This window comes from Prionailurus viverrinus, chromosome B3, assembly GCF_022837055.1.
Source record: "Prionailurus viverrinus isolate Anna chromosome B3, UM_Priviv_1.0, whole genome shotgun sequence".
Classification (NCBI taxonomy): domain Eukaryota; kingdom Metazoa; phylum Chordata; class Mammalia; order Carnivora; family Felidae; genus Prionailurus; species Prionailurus viverrinus.
This window is the reverse complement of record NC_062566.1, coordinates 140,490,429-140,511,347: the sequence shown is the minus strand read 5'-3', so window position 1 is coordinate 140,511,347 and position 20,919 is coordinate 140,490,429. Positions and strand designations below refer to the sequence as shown.

General features: G+C 57.1%; 1 protein-coding gene across 1 annotated transcript in view; it reads left to right on the top strand.

Moving 5' to 3' along the window:
- CDC42BPB (CDC42 binding protein kinase beta) overlaps positions 1 to 19,831 on the top strand; it is a 101,757-nt gene extending 81,926 nt beyond the window's left edge. The window contains exons 23-37 of the mRNA XM_047861635.1: positions 260 to 337; positions 1,858 to 1,963; positions 2,852 to 2,988; positions 3,577 to 3,716; positions 4,750 to 4,831; positions 6,388 to 6,604; positions 6,812 to 6,874; positions 7,972 to 8,568; positions 11,741 to 11,838; positions 11,934 to 12,018; positions 12,123 to 12,240; positions 12,339 to 12,456; positions 12,994 to 13,099; positions 13,183 to 13,253; positions 18,475 to 19,831. Of these exons, the coding sequence (XP_047717591.1) occupies positions 260 to 337; positions 1,858 to 1,963; positions 2,852 to 2,988; positions 3,577 to 3,716; positions 4,750 to 4,831; positions 6,388 to 6,604; positions 6,812 to 6,874; positions 7,972 to 8,568; positions 11,741 to 11,838; positions 11,934 to 12,018; positions 12,123 to 12,240; positions 12,339 to 12,456; positions 12,994 to 13,099; positions 13,183 to 13,253; positions 18,475 to 18,606 (2,148 nt within the window). The 3' untranslated portion in view covers positions 18,607 to 19,831. The remainder of the gene's footprint in view (positions 1 to 259; positions 338 to 1,857; positions 1,964 to 2,851; positions 2,989 to 3,576; positions 3,717 to 4,749; positions 4,832 to 6,387; positions 6,605 to 6,811; positions 6,875 to 7,971; positions 8,569 to 11,740; positions 11,839 to 11,933; positions 12,019 to 12,122; positions 12,241 to 12,338; positions 12,457 to 12,993; positions 13,100 to 13,182; positions 13,254 to 18,474) is intronic.
- The last annotated feature ends 1,088 nt before the right edge of the window (positions 19,832 to 20,919 follow it).

The window sequence follows — 20,919 nt, the reverse complement described above, 5'->3', positions numbered from 1 at the left end:
CATGCCAAGGTGGCCCCCCTGGTCCTGCCTCACACCTCGTAGCCAGATCCCATCGCCAGCTGCTGGGCCTGACTTGTATGTCGAGGGACTGCCCGTGCATCGGCTGCATGAGCGCAGACAGATGTCTCAACAATGTAGTAAATTAAAAATGCAGTTCATTATTAATCAGTTCGAGGGAGAAATGAATCCCAAGCAGGGTCTGACATGTTAGAGCAGTACTGAGCTAAGAGGATGCTCACCTGTGCCTGCTTGTCCCCAGGACATGGCTCGGGCCCCACAGAGGCCGCCCACCGTGCCGCTGCCCACCACGCAGCCCCTCGCTCTGGCTGGACCAAAGGTAGGGCCCTTGCTTTTACCCGTGGCGCCTTCTCTATTTTAGAAGGTAACTGTATGAATAAGATAGGCTCATTGGTTTTACAGACACGGTGAGACCCTTGTGTCCTGTTAATGGTTTGCTGTGAACAGCGTGTGGCCCAGGAAGTGTCTGGACCCTGTGTTTCCTTAATTAAATCAATGACAAGTCGTCACATTCTAATTGGGAAATTTCAGAACTCCTCTCGTTTTCCTTCATTTTCTGGATCACGTTCCCTTCTCTGATGGTGACCACTCTGTGTTATGTATCTACTGTGTTCCTTCTGCAAACTTACTTCCGCTTACCTGTCTGCACTTCCGGCAGTAGAGAACCCTGTGGCTCGTGGGAAGGTGTGTCCCCAGAGTAGGGGGGCTGCACCAAATGTGCAGGTTTCTCACCTGTCTTTTCCAGAAGCACATCTGGAGAGCCAGGCGCCAGCGCAGAAGGTCCGGCACTGACCCCAGAGCTCCAGTTGTGTTTCCAGGCTTAGCGTTTGGCTTCACACATTTAGATGCATTTTGTTTTCCTTTTCACACAGACATGGCCTCAACCGTAGGCAGCCGTGCCAGCTAGGGACAAGACCTTGATTTTTTTTTTTTTTTTTTAATTTTTTTTTCAACGTTTTTATTTATTTTTGGGACAGAGAGAGACAGAGCATGAACAGGGGAGAGGCAGAGAGAGAGAGAGGGAGACACAGAATCAGAAACAGGCTCCAGGCTCCGAGCCATCAGCCCAGAGCCCGACGCGGGGCTCGAACTCACGGACCGCGAGATCGTGACCTGGCTGAAGTCGGACGCTCAACCGACTGCGCCACCCAGGCGCCCCCAAGACCTTGATTTTGTTGGGCTGTGGACCTAGCTTCTTGCACAGTCGGGTCAGGTGGACTGCTGTCTGCATCTCGTGTTCACTGCTCCCTTGCTTCTTACAAATGGTTTTATAGTATTTGCGTCCCCGAGTAACAGTCCTTTCGTTTTGCTGTGTCGGAGCTGTGTAGACTCACCGTCCTTCGTGTCTGCGGCTTGTTCCTCTGCTCAGCCTCCCGTGATTGTGTCCTCGTGTCTGTCCTCCCAACGGGACGGGGGTCTGTCCAGGCCTTTGCTCTCCAGAACAGGGCTGCCGTCCATTCCTTGCTTGTCTTTTCGGTCTCATGTGCAAGGGCAGCTGTGGGGGCGGTCCCCCCCCCCCCCCCCCCTCAGGGGCCTCCAGGAGGCACGGAGCTTGCTCCAGAGTCAGTGGCAGCCATGGTACCACAGCGGCCCTACCCATCCCCCTGTGGTGTTTTGGTAGCAAGACCAAAGCTCACGGAAGGAAACGCGTTGACTTATTTTCAGGCTCCAGCTCTGTAGACGGGTGTTAAGCACTCCTCTCTGGTTAGCACGTACGTCTCAAAGTGAAACTGCACCTTTTCGACCTTTCAAGGCCATGGCCGAGTTTATAAACTTGACCATAAACAGATGGTCTCTGCTCAGAGCCTGGGTCTCACCTTCTCGATATTCTTCCTCCAGCCAAAAGCTCACCAGTTCAGCATCAAGTCCTTCTCCAGCCCCACACAGTGCAGCCACTGCACCTCCCTGATGGTGGGGCTGGTCCGCCAGGGCTACGCCTGCGAGGGTGAGTGTGGGCCCTGCGCCTTGAGGCAAGGCCAGGGCTGGGGGGCGGGGGTGGGGTGGGGTGGGGTGGGGTGGGGTGGGGTGGGGCCTGTCCCGGGAGGGAATTACTCCAAGGTCTGGTGCAGCTGAAGGGAAGCCTATTTGTGAGCCAGTCGAGGGCGGGTCCTCTCTCTGTAGCTTTGTGAACACTCAGAAGGGGTCCTCACTGCACTGGGAGAGCCGAGTATTGTTTGCCATAATACGAAACATGCAGGGTCCTGGAAAATCAGGAAGAGCAGAGAGTAAACAGGACTTTAAGCTTCTCCATTATTATGGCGTCTGAGGATAAGCCGGTATTTTGTGTCTCCCCTGCTGCGCTCCCGCCCGGGGCCGGGCGCTGCACTCGCATTGGGCAGCAAGACACGTTCAGGGCATTTGATCACCCGTCTCACAGATGAGCCGCCTGCCGGAGTCACACAAGCGACAGCAGCTGGGCGGGGGGTGCTCTGCAAAACAGCTTTGTGTTCTACCTGGTAGCAGCAGCCTTTCCCTTTGTTACTGGCAGGCCTTTTGATCGGCTGCCAGGACACCTGTGTGTCCTTGAAGCCAATGCCCTGTCACACGCCTGTGGCAGCGAGGCGCGGCTTCCCGGGAGAGCAGTGTGGCTCTGCGGCCGCGCCCCCAACGCCAGCCCTCGCCTCCCCGTGAGGGCCCCGCCAGCTTGCCGGAGAGCTGCTTGGTGCCAGAGTCCCGGGGCTCTGTGGGGCCTGTGTTCCAGAATGTGCTGGCTGCGCTGGGTGTCTGGACCCTTCCTGCGACTCGGGGAGGTGATCACTGAGCCTCGTCCTGCCCCGGAGGAGGCGGGCTCTGACAGCCGTGCCCCCCCCCCCCCCCCCCCCCGCTTTTCCAGTGTGCTCCTTCGCTTGCCACGTGGCCTGCAGAGACAGCGCTCCCCAGGTGTGCCCTATCCCTCCTGAGCAGTCCAAGCGGCCGCTCGGTGTGGACATGCAGAGAGGCATAGGGACGGCCTACAAGGGCTACGTCAAGGTAGGACGCGTGGAGACCCGGGTTCCGCCACCTCAGCTCTCCTGGCCTCGGGCGCCATGACACGAGAGCCACACCCCACTGCTCCCGAGGGCTGTCCTTGGTTGCTTTGTGAAGTGACTGTCGCGCTGCTCCTGGGAGGCCTCCCCTCCTGGGCGCTAAGGCACTGGGGCCCGGGTTCCGAGGACCCCACAGAAACATCTCCGTCTGCCAGAGCCCCTTGTCCCCGCCTTCTAGGCCGTGCATTTAAAGACAGGGCTCCGTGGCCAAGTGCCGCCTGAAAACCACTGTGTCCGGACAGCCTCCGGCCGCAGCCTCGCAGCTGTGTGTGCTGTGAACACGCCTGTCTGCTGACTCGTCCGCCTTGGCCCGTGCATCACCTTGTATCACGTGTGGATCCCTCCCCAGTAGTGCCTTGAGTCTGCCCGGGCCCGGACCCGGCCCTGGCACCAGCCTGGGAAGGGCGAGAGGGGGCTGTCCCCGGAGGAGCGGGCCAGCCGTTCAGCAGCTGGAAGGAAACCACGGGCGGGACGTCTCCCGGGGCCGCGGCCTCCGCTGCGTGGACTGGAATGTGGCCACTGTTCCCTGTAGGTCCCAAAGCCTACCGGGGTGAAGAAGGGGTGGCAGCGGGCTTATGCGGTGGTCTGTGACTGCAAGCTCTTCCTCTACGACCTGCCTGAAGGAAAATCCACCCAGCCTGGCGTTGTCGCCAGCCAGGTCCTGGACCTCAGGTGCGTGTTCTGTGTGGTCTGTCCTAGCGTGTGAGTTCCGACTTACTGTGCTGCTTGGTGATCTTTAACCCCGTCACACCTTCGCATCCGTGCACGTTGTATGCATGTAGAGTGCGTGCTGTAGCAGCCTGGGTATTTTTGCACACTACGGTTTGCCAGGTAGGCATTTGTAAAACATAAGAAAATGACACGTCCCAAGAGCAGGGAGAACATACCCCAGAGACACACTGTGCAGCCTAAGGTGTCAGAACCCGAGAGTACCCTTTGTGACAGCGATCTAGAGCCCTGGGCTTTGCCGCACGACACCCTCTCCTACACCTCATCTCATCACGGGCCCTCCTGGCATCAGACCTGGGAGGCCGGCGGGGCGGAGTCAGCACAAGGGACGTGCTCAGCCCAGGGCCCGGAGTCCCCTCTGCCCGTTGGCACCCACCCTGGGCTAGGGCCCGGCACCTCTGTCCCCAGCTGTTCTTGGGGACAGCGGGCTGCGGCAGGTGCCCTGACGACGGCTTCAGGGACAGAAGCGTAGCGGGATCACCTCCGTGGCAGCCCCCACTGCACATCCGTCACTGGGCTCCGATGGGCCCCAGCCTCGTGACGAAGAGGCCGCTGGCTGGCAGGCGGCACGGGGACTTGGTGTTAGGTGTGGAGCCCGGGACTCGGAGGGTATCGGACACGGGCCTCCCGCAGTCACTTGGGCACATTGCACCCCCTTCCTTAGGGGCCATCACCAAGCGGCCACCTGATTGTAGCCAAGTAGGGGCCAGTTCGGTGACGTGTCTGTGACTGGAGGCATCTGACACAGATGAGAACGGTGTGACCCAGGGAAGGAGCTTCTGTTCTCCCACGTCCCTAACCACTGAAACGCGTGCAGGGTCCTTGAGTCATCTGTTGGCTTTGTCAGCGTGCTTTCTTACCCAGGTGGAGGCAAGGGGCCCGCCTCACGTTCTGTATCCTTTCCCATAAGCGGGGCGGAGGACCGGCCCGCGTGCACATTTCTTTCTGATATTCCGGGTGTTCTGTTTCTTACCAGGGACGAGGAGTTCTCGGTGAGCTCGGTCCTGGCCTCAGATGTCATACATGCTTCTCGCCGAGATGTCCCGTGTATATTCAGGGTATGCTTTTTTTCTGTTTCTTAGAGATGGTTTACTAATCGTAAGAAAGAACCCCCGTGGTTAAAATAACAGTTCTCTTTCGGAGCATTTCGATGTGCCATAGCAAGGGGCTAGCCGGTCCAGGGTGGACCTCCTCTTCCTCTACCTCCTGCCCCCCTGACTCCTTCCCTCGTGTTGGGGTCCCTCCTTCCTAGGCGCCGTCTCCCCCACCTCACTGGCACTGCCTTCCGTCCTGCACCTCAGCCGCTGTGTATGTCTGTGACTCCGGTCACGACGTGCCTGACGCTGGGAGCCGCCACGTCGCCCTTCACGGGTGCAGTGTGCCGCCGCAGCTTTCCTTCCTGGGACTCAGCGGCCACTACCTGGAGCGAAACAGGAAGAAGCCAGTAGACGTTTCTCAGCACTGTTGTTGGCTGAGGTGGAGAGGCCCCTCCCCCCCACTCCCACTGAGTTTACGTTAGACGGTGCGCCATTAGGAAGCTTCTGAGAGATTGTGGGATGGGGAAGGAATCCCCCCAACCCCTCCACTGGGGATTGTTTTGAAGATTTTTTTTTTAAGTTACTTATTTTGAAAGAGAGAGAGAGACCGCGTGAGTGGGGGAGGGGCAGAGAGAGGGAGACAGAGAATCCCCAGCAGGCTCCACACTGTCAGCACGGAGCCTGACGCGGGGCTCAAACTCACAAAACTGTTAAATCGGGACCTGAGCCAAAACCAAGAGTCAGACGCTTAACCGACTGAGCTCCCAGGTACCCACATTGGGGATATTTGATAAATACGGGAGAAGTTTGGCTGACCACCAAATGGAATCCAGGAAGCCTCTTCCATTAAGTCTCCTTTCAGTTCAGAAACTGCCTCTTACGCACAACACAGAAAGCTGCCACCGTTGCTTACAAGGTGATCCTTCTGTAGGAGCTTCAGCTGCCCAGGGGATTCTCACAGGGAGGCATGTTTGGGCAAAGCACTTCTGTTGGAGATTCTGTTTTTCCTGTACACATTCTGAGAATCTGCTTTTAATTATAACAAGGGCATTCAAGAAATCAGTTTCTGTTTTATTCGATGTTTTTATTTATCTTTGAGGAAAAAAGAAACCGTGTGTGAGTAGGGGCAGGGCAGAGAGAGAGGGAGACAGAGAATCCAGACGAGCTCCAGGCCCTCCTGAGCTGGCAGCACAGAGCCCGTTGCGGGGCTAGGACTTGTGACACAAAAACTGCGAGATCATGACCTCAGCTGCAGCCCGACACTCGACGGACTGAGCCCCCCAGCCGCCCCGACAAATCAGTTTTTAAATGGGACAGCTAGATGACGGTTTTGGCAAGAGTGGAGTTAACTGGAACCTGACAAGGAAGGGACGCGGGGTACCTGTTTATCGCTGTGCCCCTGCCCGTGTCCAGCCGCAGAGCCCCTCACACCCTCCGCGGGCACCCGAGTCACGGTGCTGGGAAGCACGCCCTCCTGCTGCCCACCTCCGGTGCGCGGTGGTGGCCGGGCCAGGCTGGGGGCGTCTGTTTGCTGTGGTTTGGTTGTCTTATGGCTCTTCTCTTTGTCTGTCATGAAGGTGACAGCCTCTCTCTTAGGGACACCTTCTAAGACCAGCTCACTGCTCATTCTGACAGAAAATGAGAACGAAAAGAGGAAGTGGGTTGGGATTCTAGAAGGACTGCAGTCGATCCTCCACAAGAACCGCTTGAGGAACCAGATCGTGCACGTCCCGCAGGAGGCCTACGACAGCACGCTGCCTCTCATCAAGGCCGTCCTGAGCGCCGCCGTCGTGGGTGCGTGCCGGGGGCCGCGTGGGGCCGCGCTCTCCCAGCACGGACGGCAGCGCATCGGGGGGGTGCTGCGGGGCCGGACCTGAGCGTGCCAGCACACGAAGGCCACGGCCGCGTCGTCCGTTCGAATGTAGTCCCGCACCTGCTCTGAGAAGCGAATGGCGCGCCTGTAGCGCTGACTTTGTGTTTTTACCTCTCCTGCCTTGACAGATGGGGACAGGATCGTGGTCGGCCTGGAAGAAGGGCTCTATGTCATAGAGGTGACCCGTGATGGTGAGTGCACAGGGGCTCCTGTCCGTCCTGGGCTCGCGCAGACGGGAGCGGGAGGCGTGGCAGAAACCCGCGAGGGCTGGGATGTGTTTGGTGATGTGGGAAGCGCGCAAAGGAAGGGAAGGGCGGACAGCTGAGAAAAGCAGTTTGCGACAAATAAGACAGACGTTAGTAGCCGTGGAACGTTCACCAGTGCCTCCGAGCGCAGAGTGCAGTGCGGGGCAGAGAGCAGCCCCAGGGGCCGGGGGTGAGCTGCTCACGGCCCTCACCGAGCTCGTCTAGGAGAGGACTGCATAGGCAGCTGGGGGTGGGGGAGCTTCCTAGAAGGAAGAACGTTTCCTGAATTCCTCCGTGTGCTGAGACCTGACAGGAACTTCCCTTCTGTTGCTTCAGATTTCTGACATTTCGTTCTGCCCGGCAGGAGAATGCAGAATATCTCCTGTCCCCCCCTCCTCACTGCCCTGTGTCCGGGGACAGAAATACAAGGAGACCAGCACTGGCCTGGGCCTTGGGCCAGGGTCTGGGCACCGCCCCTAGAAATGAGGGGCTGCTCCCGGGTGGGCAGCGTTCCCTTCCTGCCGAGCCCGGAGCGAACGCGCGTCACCTGCTGCCGGCCTGCCGGGGCCCGTCGGTCCCTCGGGGTCCAGATCCAGGGCTCTGCTCAGAGAGCCCTTAGTGCAGGTCCTACATCCAATACCCCCGATGTTCTGGGTCCGGTGGGGTTGGCAGCTGCTTGCAGAGCTTGAGGGTCCAGTGAGGTCGAAGACAAGTCTTTGTTCCCTAAATGCAACCCGAGGGTTCTTGGCCTCAGGGATGAGCTGGAAGGACGTCCAGCGCCACCTCCAGGCCGGGGCCCTGGTGCTGGGGCGGGCAGGGCAGGGCAGGGGTCTTAGAATGGTGGCCCCCGGGGGCTGCTCAAGGAGGGCGCTGCCCTGGCGTCTGCAGGGCAGTGAGGTATGGTGGGGGTGGAGGCACGTTCTAGAGCATGATGGGGCCGTCCCTCCATGCCGACTGCGGGGAAGGGAGCGGTGGGGAGGTTCCTGGCACCCTCGAGCCGATGCCCTCGAGCGGCTCTGAGACCCGACGTTGCATCCCCGCAGTGATCGTCCGCGTTGCCGACTACAAGAAAGTGTACCAGATCGAGCTCGCTCCCAAAGAGAAAATCGCCGTCCTCCTCTGCGGCCGCAACCACCACGTCCATCTCTGTCCGTGGTCTGCCTTTGATGGGGCGGAGAGCAATGTCGACATCAAGCTTCCGGAAACAAAAGGCTGCCAGCTCATAGCGACTGCAACCTTGAAGAAGAGCTCTTCCACCTGCCTGTTCGCGGCCGTGAAGCGGCTGGTCCTCTGCTATGAGGTCCAGAGAACTAGGCCTTTCCACAGGAAGTTCAATGAGCTGGTGGCCCCCGGGCCCGTGCAGTGGATGGCCGCGATCAAAGACAAGCTCTGTGTGGGCTACCCTTCTGGGTTCTGTGTGCTGAGCCCCCAGGGGGACGGGCAGGCTCTAACCCTGGTAAATCCCAGTGACCCCTCGCTCACGTTCCTCTCACAGCAGTCTTTTGATGCCCTTTGTGCTGTGGAGCTCAAAAGCGAGGAGTACCTGCTTTGCTTCAGCCACATGGGACTGTACGTGGACCCGCAAGGCCGGAGGTCACGCATGCAGGAGCTCATGTGGCCTGCGGCGCCTGTTGCCTGTAGTATGTATATGTTTTCTGTTGCCATATCTCTGTTGCCGCTTTTCACATCGACAGTGAGCACGTGTCCTGTTTCGCTTTGGTCTGTCTCTTGGTTCCCTTAGCTGAGCAGTCAGGCGCTGGAGCGGCGGGCTCCGTGGGTTTCTTCAGGAGAAGGTGTGGTCCTGACACCGTGTCTCAGACTGGCCGGCGGGCGGGCTGCAGGCGGGCTTGCCTCTCGAGCTGGCCTCCAGCCCACGGCACCTTTCTGTCCCCGAACGCCAGGGCCTCGTGGGAGCCCCGCAGCCGGAGAACCCCAACAGGGATGGTTTATAAGCTCACACGGTAATAAAAACAAGTTACAGGTTTCTGGCAGCCAGAAAAAGTTGAGCTCCAGTGTCCGGTAAAGCTCCCGGAGGGACGTTTTCCGGAAGTGCTAGGAGCTGCATTCCTGTGTTTGCTCGGTTGCAGTGGCTTTCTGTGGAACGCAGTCCCTGGACACGAGTCATTGAGGCCTGAGCCTGGTGAGCAAGGACCTGGAGTGGGTTCCACAGGGCCACACCCCACCCAGCCGCTGTCCGATCGCTCAGGCTGGACTCTCAGCCTCAGATCCCACCTGTTCCGTGTATCCTGGTCACCCGGGTCGTCCAAGCAGCGGGTCGCACAGAGAGCAGGGAGTAATTAGACTAGACGCAGGGTGCACGTGGATTTGGGGCTGGTGGGGGTGGGGTGGGGTCACAGGTACTTAATTATCTAAAAGGACAGCCTTTTTTGGTGGCTGGTTGATGGCCGTGCCAAGCTGGCAGTGTACCCAAGGGTGCTGGAACCAGGATGTCAGGCCCTTGGGGCAATCGATGTGCCAGCCTTTGGCTCTCCTGCCTCACTGGCTGATTCCTGACTTGCTTAGCCCCCAGCCACGGGCGCCAGTGCAGCAGACAGGCAGGCAGGTGCTGGCAGCCCAGGGCCAGCGGGGAAGGAGGCAAGGCCTGTTGCCCTGACACTTCTCCGTTCCCTTCCTTGCTGCCTCCCGTCCTCCTCGTGGGAGACTGCATAGGAATGGCCCCAGAGCCACGTAGGATCCCTGCCAACCAGAGTCTTTTCCTTCAGAATCCTAAGGTTGGTATTTGTTTGTTTTTGGGAGAGAGAGAGAGAGGCAGACTGCAAGCAGGGGAGAGGCAGAGAGGGAGACACAGAATCCAAAGCAGGCTCCAGGCTCTGAGCTGTCAGCACAGAGCCCAGCGTGGGGTTTGAACTCACAAACTGTGAGATTATGACCTGAGCCAAAGTCGGACACTCAACCAGGCGCCCCTAGAATCCTAAGTTTTTGAACAGTTTATTGTAGAAAGGTCACTGAGCGTGAGGAGTTTGGAGTCCTGGCTGTGTGACTGGCATGGACACCTGGTGCCCCTGTTCTTCCCTTTCCAGGTCTTACTCCACCTTTGTGGCCTTTTTGTCCCACGTGCACATTATAGACACCGAATCAGTTTTAGAGTTGATCAAAAATAAGTATATAACGTGCAGGCTGCAGAGCTAACTCTCTTGCCTCTATGTTCCAGGCCCTGAGCTGAGCATTCTTGGGTGTTCTCACCTGTCCCCTGTCACGTAGGGAGGGCACAGTCTGTCCCATCTTGCCAATGAGGACGCTGAGGGCCACAGAGGAGAGGTAGCTTGCATAGGGCGCAGAGCAGAACCGGGCTCAAATGGAGGCCGGTCAGTCTCCGAGGCCCATGCCCCTCCTGTTGACTTTCTTTTTTTAAAGTTTATTGATTTATCTTGAGCGTGAAAGGGAGTGCGAGCATGGAAGGGGCAGAGAGAACCCCAAGCAGGCTCTGTGCTGTCGACTCAGGGCTCAGACCCACGAACCGTGGGATCGTGACCTGAGCCGAAATGAAGAGTCGGACGCTCAACCAGCTGAGCCACCCAGGCGCCCCTGGTGTTGACTTTTTAATTTAAATTTCTCTTGAGATTGGGCACTTCAGTCTATCACTAGAGGTCACACACACAGGTCTCTTCCTGGCTCCTTGCAAATGAGGCCCCACATATTCCCCCGTGAGAGGAGCTGCCCCAGACGCCTGCGGGTGGAGAGTGGTCCTCTGAAAGTTACCTCAAAGTCTGCGGACCTGTCCCCTCTGAGACGGTCTGGCGGCGAGTCCCAGCGTCTTGCCTGCTTCCTAAACCCTGTTTTGTGGTTTCCTTTTTGCATTGGAAAGAGAAGGGCCGACCACGTAGCCCGTTGGGAATTGGCAGCCACACGGCAGAGCTCTTTTAAAAATTCAGCTTCGGCAAGTGTCGCGTGACACGAAGGAGTTCACCTCCACCCCGGAAGGCAGAGGGACCGGGAACAGAGACCGAGCCGTGCATTTCTGCAGGGTGGCACTGGGGACTCGGGGGAGGCAGAGTGACGACAGGGTACCTCCCGCCTGCCCCGCCGTCCCTGGCAGCCCGGCCGCGGCTCCCTCTCCCCGCGACAGTTCTAAACGTGGGGAATGTCCCCTCCGCTTCGAACGGCAGCTGGGCCAACGCTTACCGGTGTGTGATGTTGCGTGCCCTAGGCGGGCTTGCCGTCACCAGGACGACCCCCGGGGCGTCCCTGTCCCTTAGCGAAAGAGCCCCCTCCGGGGTTCACGGCAGGCGGGTCCTCACGGCCAGGCGTGTGCAGACCTCCCCGGAGGGACCGGTGGGTCAGCCGGGTGCGTGGGGGCGCGGGACTGTCGCCCCGGAGCGAAGCAGTTCTGTTTGGAGACCTGAAACGCTTACTCGGAAACCGGGGTCCTCGGTGTCTCTTAACAGAACTTGCCTCAGAAAAGAGAGCGCTCCGCCCCTCCCTAAATAGCAGCCGCACTGGGCCTCAAGTCCCTGTGTTTGCAATAACCGTATGGAAAGCCAAGTACGAAAGCCAGCTTTGTGAGCAAGTCCCCTCCAGCCTCTGTGCTGTGGCAGAAAGCTGTGCGGTTACACACGTGACGGTAGAGCGTTGAAACATCCGGTTGAGTTCGCGCGAGTCCGAAGGGAAGGATGGTTCTAGAGCGGGACCGGGAGCGCTCCTAAGCCCAACCGCTGAGGGCGGCGGGGCCTCCTCGGCGCTCCCCGAAGGTCGCGGGGGTCGGGGCCCGGCCGCTGCCCGTGGGGGGCCGCGGGGGCGGCGGAGGGCGCGGGGGCCCACGCCCGCTCACGCCGCCCCGCTCGTCTGCGCTAGGTTGCAGCCCCTCCCACGTCACGGTGTACAGCGAGTACGGCGTGGACGTGTTCGACGTGCGCACCATGGAGTGGGTGCAGACCATCGGCCTGCGCAGGGTAAGGCGGCGGGGCGGGGCGGGGCGGGGCAGGGCGGGGCCGGCGTCCCCCGGGCGGCGCCCGCGGCTACCGCCCCTCTCCGCTTTCCGACGCAGATAAGGCCGCTCAACTCCGAGGGCACCCTCAATCTGCTCAGCTGCGAGCCCCCCCGCTTGATCTACTTCAAGAGCGAGAACTCGGGTAAGACGCCCGCGGCAGGTGTCGCGCGGAGGGAAGGAGGGGCCCCGCGTGTCAGCAGCACGAGGGCCACGCGTGACCGGCGGCGGCGTTCTGCGTTCCCGCAGGAACGGTCCTCAACGTGCCCGACACATCCGACGGCAGCAAGAAGCAGATGCTGCGGACCAGGAGCAAGAGGCGGTTTGTGTTCAAGGTGCCGGAGGAGGAGCGGCTGCAGCAGCGGCGGTAAGAGCTGGGTCGTGGCCCGGCCTCGCCGAGGCGGGAAGAGGGGAGCCAGGAGGACTTTGACGTCTCTGAGCCCCAGAAACACTTTTTTTCCCCAGAGAGATGCTCAGAGACCCAGAATTGAGGTCCAAAATGATCTCCAACCCGACCAACTTCAACCACGTGGCCCACATGGGCCCGGGCGACGGGATGCAGGTGCTCATGGACTTGCCTCTGGTGAGCTCGCCGGACGGGGCGGGCCGGGCGAGGGAGCCACATCCGCGCCTGCCTGTGTCACCGGCCCCGGCCCTGGTGCCCGGCAGACCCGGGGCACCTGGCACATGGGTCTGTTCCCACCCTCAACTGGCCCTGCAGCCGCCCCAGGGGCTGCGTGTGTGTGCGTGCGTGTGTGTGAACGCTGGCGCGTTTACACGCGTTTGGTGTCTGTCACGGGTTCGGGCTGCTAGCGTTTCGTGAGAAACTAGCTATCAAAAATGATTTCTCAAGAACGTCTCGATAGGAGCAGGTAGCATAGTTTTTCATTTAAAACCACAAGACGGGGTTGGGCTCAGCCTAAAATAGCTATTCCCAGTTCTTAGCTCGGCATTGGCCCGGCGCCACCCTCCGTTTTGCTCACTGGGTCCCCGGGATCCCGGCGGCGTCTGTACGCTCTGTGGCCGGCGTACCTGCTGGGCCGCGGTTCCGCCCCTGCGGTCTGCCTGCACCCTGGCGAGGGCGCCCCCGAGCGTGCTCACTGCTGTTCTCTCCACCCAGAGCGCCGTGCCCCCCTCCCAGGAGGAAAGGCCTGGCCCTGCTCCCCCCGGCCTGTCCCGGCAGCCTCCCCCGAGGAACAAGCCCTACATCTCGTGGCCCTCGTCAGGTACCAGAGGTGCCCAAGGGCGGGGGCCTGCGTGGGGGAGCTCCAGGCTTTCAGTCCAGATGACGGCTGTCCTCGTTCCGTAGGTGGGTCGGAGCCCGGAGTGGCTGTGCCCCTTAGGAGTATGTCCGACCCCGACCAGGACTTTGACAAAGAGGTAAGACTCGCCTCGTTACAGGGACGCCCCCCGAGTGTCTGCATCTCCGCACCTGGAGGCAAATCAGTGGTGACGGAGGCTTCGCCCCACCCGGCGCAGCCACAGGGGCCCAGCGGGCTCGGGAAGCGGGGCGGGAGCACAGGAGGAGGAGCAGCCTGGTGACAGGCCGGCCTGAGCGCTCGTCACCTCCTCGGGGGCTCCCCACCGACGACTTCTCAGGGGCTGTGCTGAGGAGGGGGGCAGGACGGCACCGGCTGCGGGACCCTGAGCCCGTCGGGAGAAAGATGGAGGTTCCCCTCTCCGGGCAGTGGCCTGAGCGGCACGTTCCTCCGTCAGACCAAGGCCTCGGGAGCCAGGCACTGGTGGCTGCCCCGGGCACGGGGTGGCGGGGCAGTGGGCTCCTGGGCCCTGACGAGTCGGCGCCTCCCTGCCGTGTGACCGAGAGACGAACGCCTTCCCGTAAGAAGTCCAGCCAACTTCTTCCTTCTAGACCTCTCTGTGTCGTCTTACTGGGACGTAGCATACTGGTAGCTGCACAGGTGGCCTTCTGCGTCTTCCATGTCGGTCTTCTCTCTGTCCTGGCCCTCTAATGGCCGTTCGGGATCAGAGCGTGCACACCAGGGTGCTCCCGTGGGAGATGGCAGTGAGGGCCGTGGGGCTCTCGCCGGTCTCTCTGCCCTCAGTAGCTTGTCCGTAGGAGGCCAGGAGCCGGACAGCCTGCCCTGTCGCTGTCCGAAAACACGGCCCCGGGGCTGGGCGTGCTCACACTGGCTGCCACACCGATCAGGCAAAGACAGCAGGTCTAGGTCTCCGTTCACACGTTTCTCATTCTCACTGACTGAGGTCACGGCTTTCCACACGTGCGTTGGCCATTTCTTCCTCCGGGGCTCGCCTGCACACCTTCACCCCTCGTCCTGATTTCCAGAAGCTCTTCACTCATCGTCCATATTCCCTGTTGCAAGTACTCTGGCCGGTATCACTAATCCTTCGATTGTGCCTCGATTCTAAGGGTGTTCTGTCTTAACACAGATGAATTCTCGTGCAGTCCAGTCTGCCTCACCTAGGATAAACGTTCTCTCGTGGTGCCTGCAGGAGTCTGGCAGGGGGGTCTCTGCTGTCGTGCCGTCACGACAACGTCAGAGAGGGAGTGTGTGCGATGGCTGCGTGCATGTGTAGGCAAGGGCCTGAGTTCATTTCTTTCGAAAGTGGATGGCATGCTGGCCCCGTGCCACCGATTTCCCTCCAACTCAAAATGTCTTTATTATAGTCAAATTCCTTTGTTTACACGTTTCTATTAATGGACAGGCCGTCCCCCAGTGCACCCACTGGATTCTCTTCCTCTGTCAGCACCACCTGTAACAGGAGACTGGGCAGAGCAAATCTCTTTGTTCCCCCGTTAGAACAATTTCTTAGCTGTTTTTTCCTCCAAATATATTCTTTTAATTTATTCACTTACATAATCTCTGCACCCAACGTGAGGCTTGAACCCACGACCCCGGGATCAAGAGTCGCACGCTCTTCCGACTGAGCCAGCCGGGCGCCCCACTCCAAAGGAGTTTTAAAACCAGCCTGTTGCCTCCACAGTAAAAAAGTAAAGCTTGCGTTGAGCTTTTCATTGGGATTACGTTGTGAATTCATAGATTAATCTGGGGGATGCCCTCCATCTTGACCTTTCCTGTGTGGGAACATTGAGAATCTCTCCAGTTAATGGTTCCCCTCTTACAGGCGATGCATGTTTGTGGTTAGTAAGTTTACTCTTAAGAATTTAAAGGTTTGGGGGCGCCTGGGTGGCTCAGTCGGTTAAGCGTCTGACTTCAGCTCAGGTCACGATCTCGCGGTCCGTGAGTTCGAGCCCCGCGTCGGGCTCTGGGCTGATGGCTCAGAGCCTGGAGCCTGCTTCCGATTCTGTGTCTCCCTCTCTCTCTGCCCCTCCCCCGTTCATGCTCTGTCTCTGTCTCAAAAATAAATAAACATTGAAAAAAAATTTTTTTTTAAAGAATTTGAAGGTTTGGTTGCCATCGTGAATGGACTGTAATCTTCCATTACGGAGTTGGTGGTTACTCCTGGCGTCTTTGGAATGTTCAGTGTCCAGTCACCTTGCTCCATTCTCATTGGCATTTGTGTTTGGTCGATGGCCTTGGAATTTTGGCTCTCTGGCCCTGGGCAGAGATGGTGGGAACGAAGAGGTGGGCGCTGCCTCTCTCCATGCACTGGCCGGGGCTCCTGAGCGCCTAGGTTTGGATTCCTACACCACTGGCTCTGTGCCCCTGCCCGCGTCTCACTAAGACTTCACCCTCCCCCGCCCCCGCCCGTCCTTTGTGGGGGGCATCTTTCACTTGGCTAAAGAAGTGGTTTTCTCCTCCTAGCTTCGGAAGAGTTTGCTTTGTCAACAAGGAAGGGATGATGGATATTAATCAAGATGCTTCTATCAGAGTTTTCCAAAGTGACCACCTTCGTGGTTCTCTCCCTAGCCTGTTAACGTCAGAACGGACGTCCTTGTGTTCTGAGGCTAAATCCTCCTCGGTCACGATGTGGTGTTCTTATTTTGTACGCTAACAGATTCAGTCTGATCGTTTGGTTGACTATGCCTATCGGTAAAGTTGACCTGTGGCTCTCATGTTGTGTGTGTGTGCTTGGCCAGCTTTGTTTCAGAGCTGTGCTGGCCTCAACACCGAGGAAGCCCGTAACTCTCAGTGGCCATAATATATGGAATTTCTTTCCCGGAAGGTTTCATAGAACTCCCTTGAAATTGCCCACGATTAATGGCTCTGGAGGTAGGTCTTGTTTTTTTTCTCTTATTTTCCTTTTTTCCCCTAAACTGTCTATGTTGAAAATTTTCAAACCTCCAGAAACGTTGCAAGGATAGACCTTTACATAGTCCGCTTTTCCCTGTTTGACGTTTTGGGGCCGAACCAGCAGAAAGTAAGTCGGAACATCACGACAGCCCTGGTCCAGTTCTGCACGTGGCTCCCAGGCTCGCAGTACCTCCTCCCTCCCCGGTCGCGGGGCTCAAATCGCCCCTCTGCACCCTCCCGGCGCAGTGACGGCCCCTACAGCTTGCTGAGACCCAGGCCCCAGTGAAGGATTACAAGTTGCATATGTAGTCCCGTCTGTAATCTGGGTCTGGCCTTTTTTTTTTTTTTTTTTTTTTTTGTCTTTCATGGCATTGATTCTATCTATCTATCTATTCTATCTATCTATCTATCTATCAGATAGAATCTATCGGATTCTATCTCCCTTTCTCTGCCCCTCCCCCACTCATGCTCTCTTTCAAAAATAAACATTAAAAATTAAAAAAAAATACTGCAGATATGAACGTGTGTGTACACGGATTCGTGCAAGTGCCTACGTAGCAGTGGAAAATGTTTAGCTTTTTGAGGAACCATCAAATTGTTTTCCACAGCAACTGTATGCCATTTCACACTCCCACCAGCAGCGTATGAAAGTTAAGATTTCTCCACATCCTTGTCGCTACTTTCCTGGTTTTGTTTTGTTTTGTTTTTTAAAAGCCATCCTAGTGGGTATGAAGTTACTTTACCTCATTGTGGTTTTAATTTGCATTTCCCTAATGAGTAGTGATGTCAGCATCTTTTTTGTGTACTTGTTGGTTACTTCTATACCTTTGGAGGAAGGTCTGTTCAAGTCTTTTGCCCATTTTTAAAAATTGAGTTGGCTTTTCACTGTGGGGTTGGAGAACTCTTTATGTAATCTGGATACTAGACCCTTATATGATTTTTAAATACTTTCTTCCATTCTGTGGGTTGTGTTTTCACATTCTTGATAATGTCCTTTGATACTTCTAATTTTGGTGATACCCAATTTTTTGTTTTGTTTTGTTGGTTGTGCTTTTGAGGTCCTAAGAATTCATTGCTGAATCCAAAGTCTTGAAGATTTAATAGTGTTTTCTTCTAAGAGTTTTATGCTTTGAGCTTTTGTATTTAGGTCATCGATCTATTTTGAATTAATTTTCTGTATGTTGGAGGTAGGGGGTCCAGCTTCGTCCTTTCATATGTGAATATCCAGCACTATTTGTTGTAGAGACTTTTCTTTCCCTCATTGAATGGGCTTGGCACCCTGGTCAAAAACCAGTTTGCCGTGGCTGGATAGATTTATTTCTAGACTCTCAGTTCTATTCCACTGTTCTCTGTGCTAATACACACCACAGTGCATTACTGTTGTATTACGTTTTGAAGAAGTTTGGGAAGTGTGATTCCTCCCATTTTTTCCTTAGTATTGACTACTCTGGGCCCCTTGCAATTCCGTATGAATTTGAGGACTGGCTTTTCCATTTCTGGAAAAAAGGAGAGAGCGCCATTGGAATTTCAGCAGGGATTGCCCTGAATCTGTGGATCACTATGGGGGAGTATTGCCATCTTAATGATGTTCAGTCTTCCTGTCCATGAATGTGGAATGTTGTTCCATTTATTTAGGTCATCTTTTAATTTTTGGGAATATTTTGTAGCCAACGGTTTCAGTGTAGAAATCTTTCACCTCTTTAAGTTTATTCGTAGTTAGGTGTTACTGCTTTGGATGCTATTTTGAATATAATGGTTTTCTTAATTCCCTTTTCACATTGTTCATTGCGGGTGTGTAGAAACACAACTGATTTTTTGTGTATTGATCTTGTACCCTGCAGCTTTGCTGAATTGGTTTGGGTTGGGTGGGAGAGTTGTGAGTTCTTCGGGATTTTCTGTATGTAGATTCTGTCTGTGAACAGAGATGGCTTAACTTCTTCCTTTCCAGCTTGGATGCCTTTTTCTTTTTCCTGCCTAATTGCTCTGGCGAGAACTTCTAGTACAATGTTGAACGGCAGTGGTGAATGCAGGCATCCTTGCTTGTTCCTCACCTTGGGGGGGAAGTTTTTGACCGGCACCATTTAGTATGAAGTGAGCTGTGGGTTTTTCATGGACGTTCTTTATCATGTTGAGAAAGTTTATCATGAAAGTATGCCTTGTCTGACTTCAGACCGTCTTGGTTTCTTCACTGTGGAGTTCCTCATTCTCTGTAATTACTGAATTACTTGTGGGGTTATGATCTCTTACCAGCAACCTTAAGGACCGTGTGACACGCTGGTAAAGAGGGTGTGTTGTCCTAAGAAGAAAGGGGACAGCAGCTGCCACATCTTGGCACCACAAATGGCCACATCCGGCTGGGCGGCACACGGCCTCCACAGGCCCAGGGTGATTGGTTCTTATGCCGACCCCCTCCTTTGTGTTAACAGCCCGACTCGGATTCGACCAAACACTCGACTCCATCGAACAGCTCCAACCCCAGTGGCCCCCCAAGCCCCAACTCCCCGCACAGGAGCCAGCTCCCCCTGGAAGGCCTGGAGCAGCCGGCCTCCGACGCCTGAAACCGCCAGCCTGCTGCCTCACCACCGTGGGGCCCGGGAGCTGGGGGCGGTCTCCACTGTCAGTGCCAAGACTGAGCTGACTCTCCAGTGTTGTCCGAGGAAACATAGACTCAATTTGTAGATATGGAGATAAAAATCTTTATTATAGTAATGATCAGTTACACGCCGCATGGGCTGTGGCGGTAGACCGGATCCACTCTTCTGCACAGCTGTGAGGAAACACTGTTCCGTTTGCACGTGAAGGACCAGCACCCAGCCCAGAACAAGCTGAGAAGGCGCACGGGGCCCCGCAGACACCCAGTGGGCCCAGCGCAGCCCTGCTGAGGAAGTAGCTCGGAACGCAGCCTCAGTGACGAGCCTGTTCCCTATTTCCTGAAACTTTCCTAGGACCTTAGGAGAATAGTAGGAAGTTGTGTGTCATTCCCAGTGTCACTAGAATTGTGAAGACAGGAAAGTGGAGGTCAGTTGGTGGCCTTTTTATTCATTTAGCCATCACAGTCAGCTGCAGACTACCTTCCGCCGACCTCGTAGCCATGGACACAGGCCCCTGGTGAGTGACACCTGCCCTGGGTCCCTTGTGTGTGTTAGTCCATTCCCGGTCACAACCGTCAAGCGTCACCTGTATCTACTACTGTGAAGTCAGCTCACTTCCACAGCTTCTGCCTCACCGCAAAACCGGGGAGCGTCGAGCAGCATCCAGGCCGAGGCCTGCTGGGCGAGAGGAGGCCAGCACCCCCGACGCCCCGCCCCTGCATGGAGCCCTGTGATTAGTGCCCATATGCATCATGTAGACTCGCCCGACACACTCCTGCACATTGGCTCGGCCCGCGTATTTACTCTCACCCTTCCTTGCTCACGTGTTGAGTGATCGGGTTTGTGGCCTGTCCCATTAAAGGCTGATGGTTAACTGGCCAGCAGACAGCTGGTCTTTGGCCCAGGACGGGCTTCTCCCCACTCTCCCGCTGGTCGACGTTCTTGGCGACGCTGTTTAAGACGTGCACTTACCTTGAGTTGGCACTGAGTGACGTGGGCACCACGGCCTGCCTGTGCGTGTCACACGCCCAGCACCTGCCCGCCCGCCCACCTCCCTGGGCCTTCTGCTGGGGCTGGCACCTGCTGGGGGTTCTGGTTTTTACTTTTTTAATGTAAGTCTGAGTCTTTGTAATTATTGAATCGTGAGAACATTTTTGAACAATTTACCTGTCAATAAAGCAGATGACAGCAATTTAAAGTTCTCAGCGGTCTGCCTGAGCGTGAGGACTTGTCACCCTGTGCGCATCTGGGTCCCCTGTGCAGGAAGTCCCTCCCCAAAAGTTGAAGGAGCCCCCTTACCTGCAGAAGCTGTTCTTGGTCATTCACTTGGGGTGGGGGTGAGGGGTCCTGCAGAAGGCTCCTGTGTCCACATGGCAGGAACTGGCTTCCAGCATAGGGCCCTGGTGGGAGTCCTTGTGGGGCAACGCCCTGACAGGGTAGGTAGGACCGGGCTTGAGCCCCTGGGTGGAGAGAGGGGCCACCTGGCTAGGTGCCCCTGCTAGGCCTCCAGGCAGCCAGTCATAGCAATTCCATTTGAGTTTCAACCTGAGAGGAGGAGGAGCCCTCGAGGGTCATGGTCAGGGCCAGCGGGCTCCCATGAAACCTCCCCCGCAAGGCAGAGCAGGGGCCCCAGGAGAGAAGCTGCACAAGAGAGGCTCCCATCTGGGGGGCTGCCTGGAGCAGTAGGGGGGACCTGGCCACCCACAAGCACGCGGGTTCCTCAGCAACCCTAGAGGACAGGATGGGGCAGGCCAGAGTCACCGGGAGCCAGCAGAACTTGGGACAGGGGGTGGGCAACCACACTGGGGGCTCTGCCCTGATGGCTTCATTTCCTCAAGGGTGGGCAGTAGCCCGTGGTGCACCAAGTTCCGTTCGCCCTGAACCCCAGTAACTTCTTGGTAAAACAAGGTCAGTGACCGCCCACCCCTGCCAGAGCAGGAGGAGTGAGGGTACAGCAAAGTCCGAGCAGCAGCCGGCCCAGCGAAGGGCAGGCCGTGCTCTGGAACCATCCGCGGGGCCGCGGCAGCTCTGTGCCACCCAGCGCGGCCTGGGCCCTGCTCCGTGATGCACGTCCCACAGCCCATCTGTTCCCCCTGGTCTTGGCGAGTCCACCACCCCCTACGTAGGGGACAGATGGCAATCCTCCCACCTGCCCCTGAAGGGGGATCGGAGTAGCAGTGACCACGCCGGGTACGGGCAGAGCCTTTCAGACACAGAAGCTGGGAAAACGGATAAAGGAGCATGAACGAGCTGTGCAGGGCAGAGGGAGCCGGGCCTCCA